The sequence below is a fragment of the Mesoplodon mirus genome, assembly GCF_964341445.2.
Source record: "Mesoplodon mirus genome assembly, chromosome: 11".
NCBI lineage: Eukaryota > Metazoa > Chordata > Mammalia > Artiodactyla > Ziphiidae > Mesoplodon > Mesoplodon mirus.
Genome location: NC_138987.1, coordinates 81299175 through 81315551, shown reverse-complemented (window position 1 = coordinate 81315551; position 16377 = coordinate 81299175). Strand labels below are relative to the sequence as shown.

Sequence of the window (16377 nt, the reverse complement as noted above, 5' to 3'; positions counted from 1 at the left end):
AGACAAAGGTATGCTGCTGAAGGCTGAGGACTTTGTTGTTGATGCTTTTAAACCAACAGAGAGAATTTCACTTCAAGAAGATTATTCTGGTAGCAGATTTATTTAAGTGAAGAAAGACAGAAGGAAAGAACATTGAATGCCTACAGTGGTCCAAAAAGGAAGCAAAGAGGGGTCAAACTAGGCCATTATGGAGGAGAAGGAGGGGGAAGTACAAATGCAGGGGAGAGCGGGATGGAATCTCCATAGCTTCCTAACTGTTCAGGTGGAAACAACAAACAAGGAAGTGGAAGAAAACATGCTTGCCATTTGCAGCAACATGGACGGACCTAGAGATCATCATACTAAGTGAAGTAAGTCAGACAGGGAAAGACAAATGTCATTTGATATCACTTATATGTGGAATCTAAAATATGATACAAATGAACTTATTTACAAAACAGAAACAGACTCACAGACAGAGAAAACAAACTTATGTTTAGCAAAGGGGAAAGGGGTAACAGAGGGATAAATTAGGAGTTTGGGATTAACAGATACACAGTACTATACATAAAATAGATAACCAACAAGATCCTACTATCTAGCACAGGGAACTATATTCAATATCCTATAATAAACCAGAATGGAAAAGAATATGTATATTTATGTATAGCTGAATCACTGTGCTATATATCTGAAACATTGTCAATCAACTATACTTCAATTAAAAAACAATCCTCACAAAGATAAAACAGATTTTATACCAATACATCACTCTTCCAAACCTACCCTGATTGTAGACTTAGATATAATTATTTTTTAGACTTCCTATCACATATGTCTTTTAGCATACAAAGAGACTAAAATTTCCTGTTAAATCATAAATAGTCGAGGAAATGGTAGAAAATGGAATGAAAGAATCTTTAGACTGATCCAGTCTCAGTGACTGTTTTACACCCCTAAAGCTCTGCCATCCTGATGTGAGTACACAGGGAACACCACTGAAGCAGCAACTTGCAACATGGAGGGAAAGCACAGCATGGAATCTCACTTGTGGCTCAAAGCTCTTTGCTTCTCAATTTGTAAGTGGTGTGAACAGCACGCCCTCTGTGCCCCGGGTAGGGCCAACTGGTGTCTCCCCTCATTGCATTTGCTAAGTACTGAGGGAGGAAGAGCAGGAGGAAAAAAGAGGGGAGAAAAAAAGGGGAGGAGGAAGAGAATTAGAGGATAGAAAGCAGGAAGGAGATGAGGAAGAGGGGGGACAGCCTTAAAATATAAAATATAGAAATATACTTGGCAGCAAACACAATGTATTCCTATGTAAAGTAAATAGCATCATCACATTTCTTTGCTTTTCCTTCAGATTTTAGTTTTTAATGGTTAGTATATTTCCCAGCTGATTTCGTCCAAATGAAGATGCTTTTAGTACTGTTTTATCATAACTTGAAAAGTATATTATTAAGAACTCAGAAGTTACAGGAAAGCAAGAACAACAGGACCAGACTGACCTATAATTCCACCAGCCAGAGATACCAGTGTTATTTCTTTATTGATATCCTGCCGGACATTTTGCTATGTGCAACTTTTTAAAATAAAATTTAGGTTCTCTTCTGTGTCCTTTATTTTTGGCAACGCATATGGTGGCCTCTTCCTTTATCTCTTCCCTTCCCTTCCTGAACTATTCTGTCCTAAAACCTGGAGGAGGAACAGAGAAAAGTCAAGTGCCAGCGCTGGACAAGGAGTGCTAGGGGCCGAGGTGGTCCAGAGCATTCGAGCCCAGAAAGGAGTGGAAGGCATGTGCACAGGAGGCTGCCGGGAGTGGAGAATTAGACTTGAGTCAGGTGAGGAGGGCGTCCACGGCAGTGGACAGCTTGGCACCATGTCAAAGGTGATAAGGGTATTCATGCAAACGAGTGACCCAGCACAGAGTCAGAGGCCACCAGGGAAGAGAGGCCATCCCTCAGAGCAGCAGGGTGACATGGACCAGGGGGAACTGCAGGAAGGTGGCAAAGGCCAAGCTGCCAGAGGATGCATCTTTGTGGGGCGTGGCCCTATACGGGGTGCCTAAGCCCGAGTGGGCCGTGACGAGGGAAGGGTGTGTGCAAAGGAGGGGTCTCGGATGTAAAGCATTAAAATTATAATTTTGAGGAGACTGGCATCCTTACAAGTTGAATTTTGAAATCCAGAAATAGTATAACTCTCTATTTATTAAAATCTTTCATATCCCTCAAAATAACAATATAATTTTATTCTCTTGTTTTTCTTAAGTTTTCTCTTAAGTAATTACTATTTCTATTGCTGTTGTGACATATCTTTTTCACATTTTTTCTCCCTTTTGGATATATAGAAAATCTACCAAGTTAATACTTATTTATAATTAATCACCTAGATGAACTCTATTAATCTCTTAGTTCTAATAATTTTCAATTGATCCTCTTGGGTTATAACTGCTTTTGAATGTACTCAAATTAAAACTGCACCATCATTAAATTTTGTTAATATTAAATTACTTAAACCAAATTGCAGATGGGGAGAAAAGACTAAAAATATTTTACGTGGTCATTAATTAGTTAAACCATTTATTCATTTATCAAATATTTACTGAGCACATACCATTACCTTGGCCAAGTTATCTAATCTAGATAATTCTGTTTCCTCAACTGTAAAATGTAAATAATCAAGGAGCCTACCTAAGGATTAAATGAGATAATACGTGTGAATTGCTTAGCATTGCAAATGGTGTGCACTGACAAATGTCAGCAGTGACGATGACCACGATTATGAAACACACTATAAGCTTCCCTTCCCAATACCTGCAGAACCACCTCTAGTTGAGAGAATGATCCAGCTCCTCTGTTTGTTTTTTGAAGTCCAACCCAGTCTATATTTCTTTTCCCTCCTCCTTTCTGACAGCCCTAATTAACTTTATTTTTTAAAAAAAGAGGGGGCTTCCCTGGTGGCGCAGTGGTTGAGAGTCTGCCTGCCAATGCAGGGGAAATGGGTTCGTGCCCCGGTCCGGGAAGATCCCACATGCCGCGGAGCGGCTGGGCCCGTGCGCCATGGCCGCTGAGCCTGCGCGTCTGGAGCCTGTGCTCCGCAACAGAGGCCCGCGTACCGCCAAAACAAACAAACAAACAAACAAACAAAAGAGGACTCTATGAGAAATTCTTCCTATAATGTACTAACCTAACTAATGTTCCTATAATGTACTAACCTTCCCTTAGCTGTTATCCCCTTGCATTCCATTTTATTTGGAATTTCTGAAGCCTTGTATGCATAACAGAACCTCAATGAATACTGATTAATTTCACACAAAATTAGAAATCTAAAAACCCCTCAAAAAGTTCTCCTGCCACATGAAGATGTTAATAAATCAGGCTACTTAACAGACAAGACAATTCCATAATGAAATCTGAGATAACAATTAAACTAAACTCATTTGTGTAATATCTTACTAAGCTATATTAAAGCACCATATGCAATACTAAATTTAAGGTTAGAAATATAATAATTTAAAAATAAATAAATATATTTTAAAATATTTAAAGAGAAGAAATACAACAATTATATTCCCCTCCCAAAAAGGATGCAATTTCAGAGTCGTTTGCTGATCACCAATCTTCAGCTTTACAGAAATCACACCTGCTCTCTTTTTAAGTTGAAAACTGGAAAGCTACTTGTATTGCCTATTAGCCAAAAGCCTGACTTCTTTCACAGAATGTGAAAATAAGTAAAATCCGACACTGACTTACCCACTTCAGCCAAAGTTCTGATACAGGACTCCACCGAGGCTTTCTGTGCCGGATTTGGCCAGGTGCAATTGTAAATTCTGAAGGCAGACTGAAGCAGCTGAATAAAAACTGGCTGATGTGTCTGAGAACAGAAAGAAAAGAGGCAAACAGGTCACTAAACCATTAACACTCCTGATGCAGTATCTATGCATTATCACAAAAGGCCCACCAAATAAAATGCAGTCTTGTCTTTTATGTTTCAGTGCTACTTAATGAACATCTCATTCAACAAATATTTATTTTGTACCTGTCTCATGAGAGGCACCACACCAGACACTATAGAAAACTGATTATTTTAACTGTATTCTTAATCAGGAAAATATGGCATTTCTTGAAACCAATGACATGGATTTAAGTATATTTTTACAATCTCTGGTTTATTTCCGAGTATAAATAGAGCAGGCATTTTGGGTTTGTTTGTTTCACTGATTGTATGTTTTGGTTTCATATGATCAGCAAGTAGAGGAGACAACAATTTTGACCTACAAAAACAATTTTACATGATTCTAATAGTTCATTCAAAAGTTTTCCCTAAAAAAAGTATAACTGAAATAATACTTTTATAAGAGCAACACACAACCACTGTAGAATATTTGGCAACCATACAAATGAAAATCACCAATAATCCTAACATAGAGAGATAATCAGTATCAACATTTTTAAGATAATTACTTCCTGAGCTTTCTTATGTATACATGCACATATATTTTTTACACGCACAAACCTGGATGATACTATGATACAATTTTGTGGCCTGTTTCACTTTATATTGCTTCATGATCATTTTCCTTAGGCATCAATTTTTCTTTCAAAACATGATTTTTAATTGCTCTATAATAAGCCATCTACAGATATACCATAATTTATTTAGCAGTTCCCCTGTTTGTGGACATTTAAGGTTGATGTCAATTTTTAAGTATTATAAACACTTCAATGAAAATCTTAGTATATAAATCCCTGCCGATTCTTTCAGGATTTACTAAACGGGAATTATTGAGTCAAAATATCTATCCATTTAAAGAGTCATTATCAGTTATTTCGACACTTGGCAGTCGATCTACAGATATGGAAGTTCCTATTTTGCTTAGAGGGAGAGCAAACATAATTCAGTTTGAAGATGGAGCCTCTTTATTTAAAATAAAGTTTGGGAAACTCAGAAAGGGGCATAACAGTAAATAATAGGAAAGAAGAGTGATCTTGAGAAGTGTAGGAAAGGACTTCCAAGCGTATTAAAGTTTTCTGCACTCAAATAAGGTACAGAAATTCCGTGTGACAGACTTCTTTTGTACTTGCTTGTTTAGATTACCTGCAGGCTGGTACTGTTGTCTGAAAAGGGAGAATTAAAAAAGCCGCTCACAACGTTCATGATTGACTCAGTAACACACTTCTCCAAAAAGATGTCTGCGTGTTTCCTGTCTGTAGTTGTGTTGCAAACCTGGAGAGAAAAACAAAACAACTCAATGTGTTCTACCACATCTTTGAATTATAAGTCAATACTGGAACCTTCTAAAAATTGTCCTGAAATGGTTGTTTATAACATTTCTTCTGCTTTTGAAAGTTGCTTTGAATAAAAACATTTCTGGGACTTCCCTGGTGGTCCAGTGGTAAAGAATCCGCCTTCCAACGCAGGGGAGATGAGTTCGATCCCTGGTCGAGGAACTAAGATCCCACATGCTGTGGGGCAACTAAGCCCGCGTGCTGCAGCTACTGAGCCCACGTGCTCTGGAGCCCGCACGCCACAACCAGAGAAGAGAAAACCTGCATGCCACAACTAGAGAGAAACCTGCACACTAAAATGAAGAGCCCCGCACCGCAATGAAAGATCCCAGATGCCACAACTAAGACCCGATGAAGCCAATAAATAACTAAATAACTAAATAAATATACTTAAAAAAAAATCTGCCTGAAATCCATTCAAAGTTTATCATTCTGTAGCAGTTTCACCTTTAAGTTTGGTTGCCATTTCATCCTTGGGCCAGAATTGTTTCACAGACCCCAGACCCTTCTTCCAGATCTGCTTCTCCCTCCTCCTGCACACAGCCTTCTCCCTCCATCCTCAAGCCTAGCTTTGCTGAAAAATACTTTTCCACTTGATGTGAGGAAATCAAAGAGGAAACAGTCATTATAAGTACAAGAAAGTGGTGAAGGTGATTAATGTTGGCTCATATCTCTCTATACATTTTCACCTCTAATACCTGGCTCAGATTGGCTCATGCAAACAGAAAATATTTGGAGAGGAAAACAGAAAGATAAGAAAAGGTCAGGCTTCCCTGGTGGCGCAGTGGTTGAGAGTCCGCCTGCCGATGCAGGGGACGTGGGTTCGTGCCCCGGTCCGGGAAGATCCCACATGCCGCGGAGCAGCTGGGCCCGAGAGCCATGGCCGCTGGGCCTGCACGTCCGGAGCCTGTGCTCCACAACGGGAGAGGCCACAACAGTGAGAGGCCCGCGTACCGCAAAAAAAAATAAAAATAAAATAAAAATAAAAAATCAAAGGTCAAACCCTTGCCAACAATTTTGACTTGTTCATCCCCAGATTATCTGGGAAGCATGGAGGGTGTGTCCGTGCCTTCTTCTCAGAGTTGGCTAAGCAAGAAGACAGGACACCAGAGCAAAGGGAACATCAGCAAAGAACATGGGCTCTGACCTTTATGTGGGATTAAATAAGGCTGTAATTGGTCATTCTGCTAAACAAACTGTAAATTTCCAAACATGTCAGGGTTGACAAATTGCAAAAGCTAAGATACACGATTAAAACCGAATGAAAAAAAGTTGGGTGGTGAAAAAAAAAGAACATGGAGATAAAAAAAGAAGTGAGTGGGGGAGAACATAGGGTGCAAGGAAGGACTCAAGAACTGGGCAGAGTAAGAATGTTTAAATATCCACAAGATTACAGTGAGTCAGTGTGGTGGCCAGATGTTCCAGATGTTCTTGGACAATTCAAATTTTAATGTAAGTTTTTTATTCTTTTCAATAGGTGATTAATCAAGAGTAAGGAAACATAATTTAATCTGATATTGCTTTAAAACCCTGAACACAAATAAAATCACCAAAAACTCCCTCCTCAAACCATGTGTCCCAATGTTTCAGTTTGGAAAATAATAGTGTTTGCTGAATGGAGAGAGAAGAAAGAGCACAGGGTCTGTTTTGCTTCTAAGTCACTTCCTGTCGGGGGCAGCTCACTTTTTCCCCATCTATTAAATGACACCTACCTGACAGCGGTGTTATCAGAACTAAAAGGTTTTTAGTGTGTCTAATTCCATAGTTACCGTAGGGAATGATGCAATTAAAGAAAATAAATTATGTCAAGTTATGTCATCTTTTAGTTATTGTTTCAGCACATAACATAATGCGTGGTAAATACAAAATGTTCAATAAATGTTTGTGAAAAGAATAAAACAATTAATTTTTTTAATGAAAGAATAAGAGAGAATAAGAAAGGACTCATTTTATCTTAGTTTAACTAAGGGTTAGACTATTTGTGGAATAGCAAACCTCAGGTTAAAATTTAATGTGGTCCCAGATCTAATATAAAATTGATTTTCCCATGATGGATATTAAGTAGGATTTATTTCATTTAGTATCTTTCAGCACTGGCTTTTATGGTGAATTTTTCTGATACATAGGATAAAAATATATTAAAGTTGAGTAAGTAGTTGAACAATTCTACCATAACCAGCCCAGAGAAGCTTCTTCCTCATCCAGTGACATTTCACACAATTGAACGGGGCTTTCTGGAGCTACCAGAGAATTACACTACGTTACCTGCAACTGATCATTTGCTAAAGAACCCCACAGATTTGCTTTAGTCAGTGGATTAATTAATAAAAGTTATCTATAATACTTCTAGATGAAGGCTTTCCTCAAAATCCTGGTCATGGAAATTCTGGGTTTACACAACTGTGTGGAACCTATTCCTTAATTCATTTGTACAAGAAATTCAAATAATGTTCCAGATACTTTTTATGCCTCAGATGAATGACAACTTTTTCACCTTTAGAGCCTGTATCTTACACTGTAATATTATGGACAGGCAAGAGATAAGGAAGCCGCGTTTTTTTTTTTTCTTTTGCGGTACATGGGCCTCTCACTGTTCTGGCCTCTCCCATTGTGGAGCACAGGCTCCGGACACGCAGGCTCAGCGGCCATGGCTCACGGGCCCAGCCGCTCCGCGGCATGTGGGATCTTCCCGGACCGGGGCACGAACCCATGTCCCCTGCGTCGGCAGGCGGACTCTCAACCACAGCGCCACCAGGGAAGCCCGCCACTTTTTAAATTAAAGTCCTTAAAAACTTTTCAGGAAATAAGGAACCTAATTATTAGCAACATTTCTTTATCTTGTCTTTTATTTATTTTTACTGTTTCTTTCCAATAAAGATTAGAAATGGCTCAAATAAAATTACATCATATTAAATTAATTTTTATGTGTAATACATATATTTTTAAAGTTTCTGTTTGCAGATATTATTCACATACCATTACTTCCTATCAAACATTCCCATGTACCATCATTATTTAAACACTTATTTCAAAACGCTATATTTATTCCATCACTCTAATGCACCATCATGCTTTAATCCATTTTTGGAATGAGTTTAGGTATACGTAGCTAAAAAATACAAATCATTTTCTTATTTTCTTAGCTATTTCTTTCTTGCGAGTCTTTTATGAGATTCCCCCTCCCCCCGATTACTGCTATTATACAGGATTATGCAAGATTATTATTTTTACTTTCAGATTTTGGGGGTATATTTCACCAAAAGAGGAATCACCAGATGAGGGTATATAGACAGTTCTGTACTACTTGCTGGGCTCATCCTCTAAAATAATAAATTTACAATGATATCAACAACCTATCTGTGCATACACAGGATGTTCCTTCATTACTATCCACTAGCTCTAGCTTTCGGGCTCTGGTTAGGTTCAGCGGATGCGAGGCACTGGCAGAAGATCACAGAGTGGAAGAGAAAGAAGTCAGGTACCTACTCTGCCTCTGCCTCTACCTGCATCCCCATCTCCATTCGCCTCGTTGAGGCTTCAGCAGTGTCTGTGTCTCTGGGTATAGCTTCTGCTGGAGACCTTCTGCAATGTCTCCAAGTTCTCTCTGGGCTCTGGTAACACTGGTGCCACCCTTGCCCCTTCAGGCCTGGGGTGGAAATAGCTTTGCACTGTTACCAATTCCTGGATGCTTCCCTGTCACTCCTGGTTCCTTTAACCCTTCCCACACCTCTTGGAGTGTGCCATCTGTTTGCTGCTAGAACTGTTATCTCTGTAAATTATAATTACTTTTTCCAGTTTAATGATACCTAAAATTTATTTTATCTGGCATTTCTGACATTGCTAACAAGGCAGGGCATTTTTCACATAATAACTTCATGTCTATATTTTGTCACGTAGAGATGATTCAAACCATCGAAACGACTTTAAAATGAAACATGGATAATGACTGTATATTACATATCAGTAAACATATTTTACATAATAAACTTTTCAGCAGTCATTTCACATGTATTTTCACATTCTGACTCTTTAGAATATTCCTTTCATTACATTTCATGGTGTAAAATAATTTTTAGCATTCAGGCACTATTTTTTTTTATTTGGGTCCTTTCCATTTGTTTAATATAAAGAAGGAAAAATCCCTTCCACAAAAGAAGAGAATATTCTGAACATTTTTGTTCTAGCTTTATTTGGGAGTCCTTCTCCCATCTCCATCCACATCTTGACTCCTACTTAACTTTTTAAGCTATCTGAATTTTCTGCTGTACGTGACCTGATTTATGCATTCTGATTAGTTTTTTTCCATACTGATATCCAATTGTCCTCTAAACATTGATTTGATAGTAATTTCTTGCCTCACTCTCAGGTTACTTGAATTTTATCTTATAGTGTATCACTAATCACTGTTTAAATCTCTCCTATCTCTGGTATACTCCATGTATCATTATTTTTTAAGTATTTTAATTCAATTCTATAAGAATGAAATGATTTTCAATTTGTAATGTGTTTTACACTGGAAAAACAAGTCTACCTTCATTGTCCTTTCCAAGAAAAAAAAATCACCTTTTGAAATATCTGTCCTTTTCTGCTTCCAGATGAATTTTACTATGCACCTATAAAATTTCATGGACTATCACTTAGGGACATAAATTGTTAAATTAAAACTAACTATTAGGGACTTCCCTGGTGGCGCAGTGGTTGACAGTCTGCCTGCCGATGCAGGGGACGCGGATTCGTGCCCTGGTCCGGGAGGATCCCATATGCCGCAGAGCGGCTGGGCCCGTGAGCCATGGCCGCTGAGCCTGCGCGTCCGGAGCCTGTGCTCCGCAATGGGAGAGGCCACAACAGTGAGAGGCCCGTGTACCGCAAAAAAAAAAAAAAAAAAAAAAACCCCACTAACTACTAGACTAGGAGTTAGAACAGTGAACCAAACCAAACAAAGTCCCTACTCTACTGGAGCTCTGATTCTAATCAAAAGAGATACACAATATACAAATTAACAAACATACAAGTGGTAAAAATAGAGCAAATAAATAGACTTTCAGAAAAATAAAGAGCAAGTAGTGCAGGCAATACGGCAGGAGGAGTAGGTACGGAGAAGGATTACTATTTTATCTAAATTGCTTGGAGAACTTCTCTGTATAAGGTAACATTTTAACAAAGAACCGAAGGAAGTGCAGAAATAGCCACGGAGGTTTCTGGGGAAAAAGCAAGTAAAAATCTGTCTCCACCATTAGAATATAAGTCCCTAGACACCAGGAGCTGCTCTGTCTTGCTCCCCACTGCACATGCAGTACCTTAGCACATAGTAGGTATTTAAATCATTGGTTGAACAAATAAACATTAAGCGTAATTTCTAGGTATAATTATTTCTGAGATTTCTCCCCTTGTATATATGATGTCCCTTCTCTCTTCTGCTCTAAAAGTGACTCTTACTTTTCCAAAGATGACAGATTGGGTTAAATAAGTTATCATACATACACTGGAGCAGCCCTGTCCAAGAGGACTTTCAGCAATGATGGAAATCTATATCTGGGATGTCCAAGATCGTAACCACTAGGCATGTGCTTATTGAGCACCTGAAATGTTTTTTTAAATTTTATTTTATCTAATTAAAATTTAAATTTAAATGTGGCAAGTTGCTACCCTACCGGATAGGGCAGCTCTCGCCAGTAATATACTTTTGATCATACAGACCACGGAATACAAATCTTAAAAATCATTTTTTTATTCCTCATAGGCAGTAAAAATGTTCTTATAAATATCTGAGGTGACATCTCATATTTATTTTAATTTGCATTCCTTTATTTATGAGGCCAAAACTTTTCCAAACATTCGCTTTTAGTATCTCTTTTTTATGAGTCATCCCTGCCTACACTTTCTTAGAATTTTAAATTCATTTTTTAAAAGGTAATATATATTGATGTTAAGAAAAATATTAACTGTAGGAACCCTGTAAAAAATACAAAAATACAAAATGGAAAACAAAAATTATCCATAATCTCAAAATCCAAACAAAACCATGGTTAACATCTTGGAATCTTTTCTTCTAATCTTTTTGCTCCTATATATTTTACATAATGGAAATAATTCTGGATAACTGGTTTTTTATTCCCCTTTTAATACTCATCACTCAATCATTAGCACTTCTCATATCATTAAAAATCTTCAAAAAATAATCAGTGATACTATAACTTCAATCTTATATCATAATTTGTTGAACCATTTCTTTATTATTAAATATGTAAACTATTTCCTACTGTATTTTATTATAAAAGTATGTTGAACTTCCTTGCCCATAAATCCTTGATATCATTTCTAATTATTTCCTAAGGGACAGATTCTTGGAAGGTAAATTACTTGACACATTAAAAAGGTATGAAGGCTTTTTTTAATGTACTACCAAAATGCTTTTCAAAAAGACAGCATAAATTTACTCTCATCAGCAAGGTATGTAAACCAACATTTAATATTATCGTTTTACTTTTATCCTTTTACTCTTAAACTTTGACAGTTAGAAATTAGATCTTATTTTCCTTTTTAGTTTCTTAAAATTATTAACAGTTGACTATTTTCTCAGGGATTTACTTGTATGTCCTCCTCTATAAATCATGAATGCCTGAATTTGGCTCATTTTATCATTAGATTGTTATAGTGCTTTTCTTATCTATCTATTTATATGTTCTTTGTATAAAGGTTATTAGTTCTTTTTTAATGTAGTGTAACTTTTTCTATTTTGATGTTCTTTTATTTTTATGATGTTTTTATATACTTAAGTTTTAAATTTTCAAATAGTGAAACGTTTTTCCTTAGCTAATTTCATCTATTGCTCTTATGCTTAAAAATAACTCTCTCATCCAAAGACAGACAAATATCCACCTACATTTCCAACCATTTTTATCATTTCACATTTATCTCTAAAATCTATTGCAATTTACGCTAATGTATGATGTGAGGACATGAACTGAGTTCAATTCACCCCAAATAGCCAGGGTCTTCAAATGTCATTCTGATTTAGTTCAAATCAACAATTTTTATTGAATGCCCATATTCCATGCCAAGAACATTCTGTGTACCTGGGATCCATCAGTGAACAACAAAATATATAAAAATCACAACCCTAATGGAGTTTATTATTATTAATTTAATAATCCAGGGGTAGGCAAACTATCATGGGTCAAATCTAGCCATATCTATTTATTTATATATTGTCTATGACTCCTTTCCCTTTAGTAATTGTTATAAGAGCTGTGATGGTAGCCTAAAAAACTATCAAGATCTTCACAGAAAAAGTTTGCTGATCACCGAAAATAACCCATCACTTCCCTACTAATAGGTGATAATTTCTTTATTATATCTTAATGGCTTACATAAGTAAAAATCTTTTTCTGGCTATTTATTCCATTCCATTGACAGGCCCACTTAATTCTATGCTAAAACCACATAATTTGTTTTCAAATTCACTTTTTAAATATTTTTAACTTCAGATGATATTTATTTATTTATTCCACCAATACTGGGAATTCCCTGGTTGGGACTCAGAGCTTTCACTGCCATGGCCCAGGTTCAGTCCCTGGTGGGGAAACTGGGATCCTGCGGGCCACATGGTGCAGCCTAAATAGATACATAAAAAATAACACAAATACTGAGTATCTACTATGCGTGAGACGCTGTTCTAGGTCAGCTATGCAGCAGTGAACCAAACAGACAAAACCTCTGCCTTTCTTTTGTTTCAGCAGAAACAAACACGAATACATATAAAAACATCAGGTGGGGATAAAATGAAGCAAATGAAAGAGGGATGGAAGGAAGACATTGTCACTTTACACCAGGTAGTCAGCCAAGGCCTCTCTGAAGACTTTAGGCAAGGACCTGAAAGAAGTCACGAGAATGGAGGGTACCTGGGGGATGAGAGCATCCCAGGCAGATGTAAAGATGCTGAGATGAGAGTGTGTTTGCCATATCTGAGGAGCAGCAAGAGGCCACCAGGTGAAGCAGAGAGCTAGGTAGGGGGAGAACAAGAGGACACTGGGAAGTGAGGGCAGGGATGGGGGGGTTTGTTGGACAGGGGAGAGCCCAATCATGTAGTGGTTTTACTCTGTGAGGAATCTGAGCAGAGGAGTGACCTGAATCAAAGTTCTTCTTCTTTTTTAATCATTATAGCTGCTGTATAGAGAAGAGATGATGAAGGGAGGGGGCAAGAGTAGAAGCAGGGAAAACAGGTTATGAAGCTACTGAAGGTATCCGGATGAGAGTTAATGGTACCTTGTTGCAGGGTGGCAGTAATCAAAGTATTCAGAGGTAGTCAGATTTTGAATATTTTAAGGTTAAAGCTTGCAGAATTTGCTAAAGGATTAAACTGAAGAGCAAGAAAATAAGAGTTACAGATGACACCAAGATTTTTATGCCTGAATGCCTAGACTGAATGATGGAATTGCCGTTTACTGAGACACAAATGACTTGAGAAGGCATTAATTTTAGTGGGCCATGAAAGTGAATTAAGAGTTTGAGGTTCGATAATCAACTGGAGATGTCACGGGGGCAGTGAGATATGTGAGACTATCAGGGGAAGGACCCAAGCTTCACCCAGCCTGGGATTAAAGTTAGGAGAGTGGATGAGATCAGCAAGCAAGTGACTGGAGACAGAGAAGGGAGCAAGTCTAAGGTTTAAGCCTGGCACATTTCAGTATTTAGAAGCTGGGAAGATTTGGAGGAAACAGCAAAGGAGATTGAAAGGGAGTGGCCAGTGAGGTGGGAACAGGGCTGATATCCTGGGGGCCAAGTGAGGACAGGTTTCAAGAAGGAATCAATCAACTATGATAAACGCTGAAGTTGACTTGAAGAGCAGGACAGGGGCCAACCAATCACCAATCGAGAAGAGCCAAACAAGTGCTCATCCCACCTGGGCACCATCAGTATAATTCAGCATGAAAATGGAGGAGAAAAACAGAATTACAACTGAGGGAAAGGTGCTACACACAAAATAATATTTACAGAATATTTACACTCTTCACTTGACTGCAATGTTAGCTAATAAGGGCATATTCAAAGAAGGCTTTAGAATGAGACTTTTCGATGGCTCATTCAACTTCAGAAAGTGAAGAAAATAATGGAATCAACTCATCAAGGAAAGAAAACCTATACAATCCTATCAAATTAGAGAACCTAGAAAGTGTGTTTCAAAGTACATATAAATTTATCTTTACTCCCATTTCCTACCTATTTGGTAAGCTAAACAAAGGGAGAGAATGCTCAAGTGACCTATTTGGAAATGAAATACTCTGATTTGTCTTGTTTGGCAATGACTGATGGGGCAATGACATGACAATGTGTTAGGTGTGTCTCTAAGTTATACCTCGGTCTAATGTCATCTGCCAGTACATCACTTAGGGTATTGCTGGCCATTACAGAATCTTGAAATTGATAGCAAAATTGAGAACATCTTCAAAAGAAAAGGGAGTCTGACACTGAACACTGCCCTCCTCCCCGTCCAAATGCTTTCTAATGATGACTCAAATCCCCTGACTTTGCAACAATAATCAGTTATGAAGGCAAAGAAAAGCATTTCTGCCCTACACACACCAATTTTAGCTGCACTGGCACAGAGATCAAAGTGGGCTGCCGTTAAATGCTCTAAAGGACAGTAGAACAACTTTTCATGTATCTAACAGCTTTGCTGCCTATCTAAATCTGGTATATTTACAGGACATGGATGCAGTCTCTGTCAGAAAATCAGAATAGAGTAAGTACGTGAAACAATCTAGTGCAAATAAACAAATAAAAATAAATAAAATTAATAAAAATAAACAAATTTAGTTCATTAAAAAGTCTTTCAGAAAGCTTTTCTTATATGGGTCTTACCAAGATAACAGACAAGGGGGTACAAACAGAAAAATGAAAGATACTAATTAAGGGGACTCTTTAGAGAGCTTTACCAAGAGCAAACAAAAAGAACTTGGTGGTGCTGACTCCTGAGAAACATGAGGAGAAAGGTGGAAGGTGGTATGAGGACCACTACATATTAATAGTTCATTTGCCTTCTAAATAGGATTGCTTTCCACATTTCTACTAAAATAATCATCTGCCTCGTGCTGGCTGGACCCTGCCTGAAGCACTGGGTTCCATCGTGAATGCCATACGTTTAAAACACTGACAAATTAGAAAGAACTCAAAACTGTACTGGAAACAAGAAGCCCAGAAGCCTTAACAGAAGAGGAACCACTGAAAGTCATGGAGAAAATAATGGGAGACATGAGGGCTGTCGTGACACATTTGAAAAGCTATTGTGGAAAGAGCCCTGCAATAGGCTGCCACAGACCTCCCAGCTCTGTTCCTAGCCAGGCGAATCACTCCATGCTAGCAAATTAATCTCTCTGGAACTCGGGAGCAAAATTAGGAGGTCAGCCTAGATGATCTTAAGTTCCTTTAAGTTGAATAATTTTATCATTTCAAACTAGATCACCAGCAAGAAGAATAGTAAACACGCACATTCTTCCTGAACGGAATCATTCTATGCTGCTATAGAAGGAAAGAATAAGTAAAAATTATAACAGATAAAAATCTGGGGCCCTGAACCAAGATGGCGGAGTAAAAGGATGTGCTCTCACTCCCTCTTGTGAGAACACCAGAATCACAACTAGCTGCTGGACAATGATTGACAGGAAGACACTGGAAATCACCACAAAAGATACCCCACATCCAAAGACAAAGGAGAAGCCAAAATGAGATGGTAAGAGGGGTGCAATCACATAAAATCAAATCCCATAACTGCTGGGTGGGTGACTCACAGACAGGAGAACACTTATACCACAGAAATCCACCCACTGGAGTGAAGGTCCTGAGCCCCACGTCAGGCTTCCCAACCTGGGGTTCTGGCAACGGGAGGAGGAATTCCTAGAGAATCAGACTTTGAGGGCTAGTGGGATTTGATTGCAGGACATCGACAGGACTGGGGGAAACAGACACTCCACTCTTGGAAGGGACACACAAAGTAGTGTGCACATCAGGACCCAGGGGAAGGAGCAGTGACCCCAGGGGAGACTGAACAATACCTACCTGCTAGTGCTGGAGGGTCTCCTGCAGAGGCGGGGGGTGGCTGTGTCTCATGCTGAGG

General features: G+C 38.3%; 1 protein-coding gene across 1 annotated transcript in view; it reads right to left on the bottom strand.

The window, feature by feature from the left end:
* Nucleotides 1-16377, bottom strand: part of ITPR2 (inositol 1,4,5-trisphosphate receptor type 2) — a 540309-nt gene that overhangs the window by 245345 nt on the left and 278587 nt on the right. Inside the window, exons 33-34 of the mRNA XM_082634919.1 lie at nucleotides 5074-5202; nucleotides 3729-3849 (exon numbers count right to left, since the gene is read on the bottom strand). Coding sequence (XP_082491045.1) covers nucleotides 3729-3849; nucleotides 5074-5202 — 250 coding nt within the window. The remainder of the gene's footprint in view (nucleotides 1-3728; nucleotides 3850-5073; nucleotides 5203-16377) is intronic.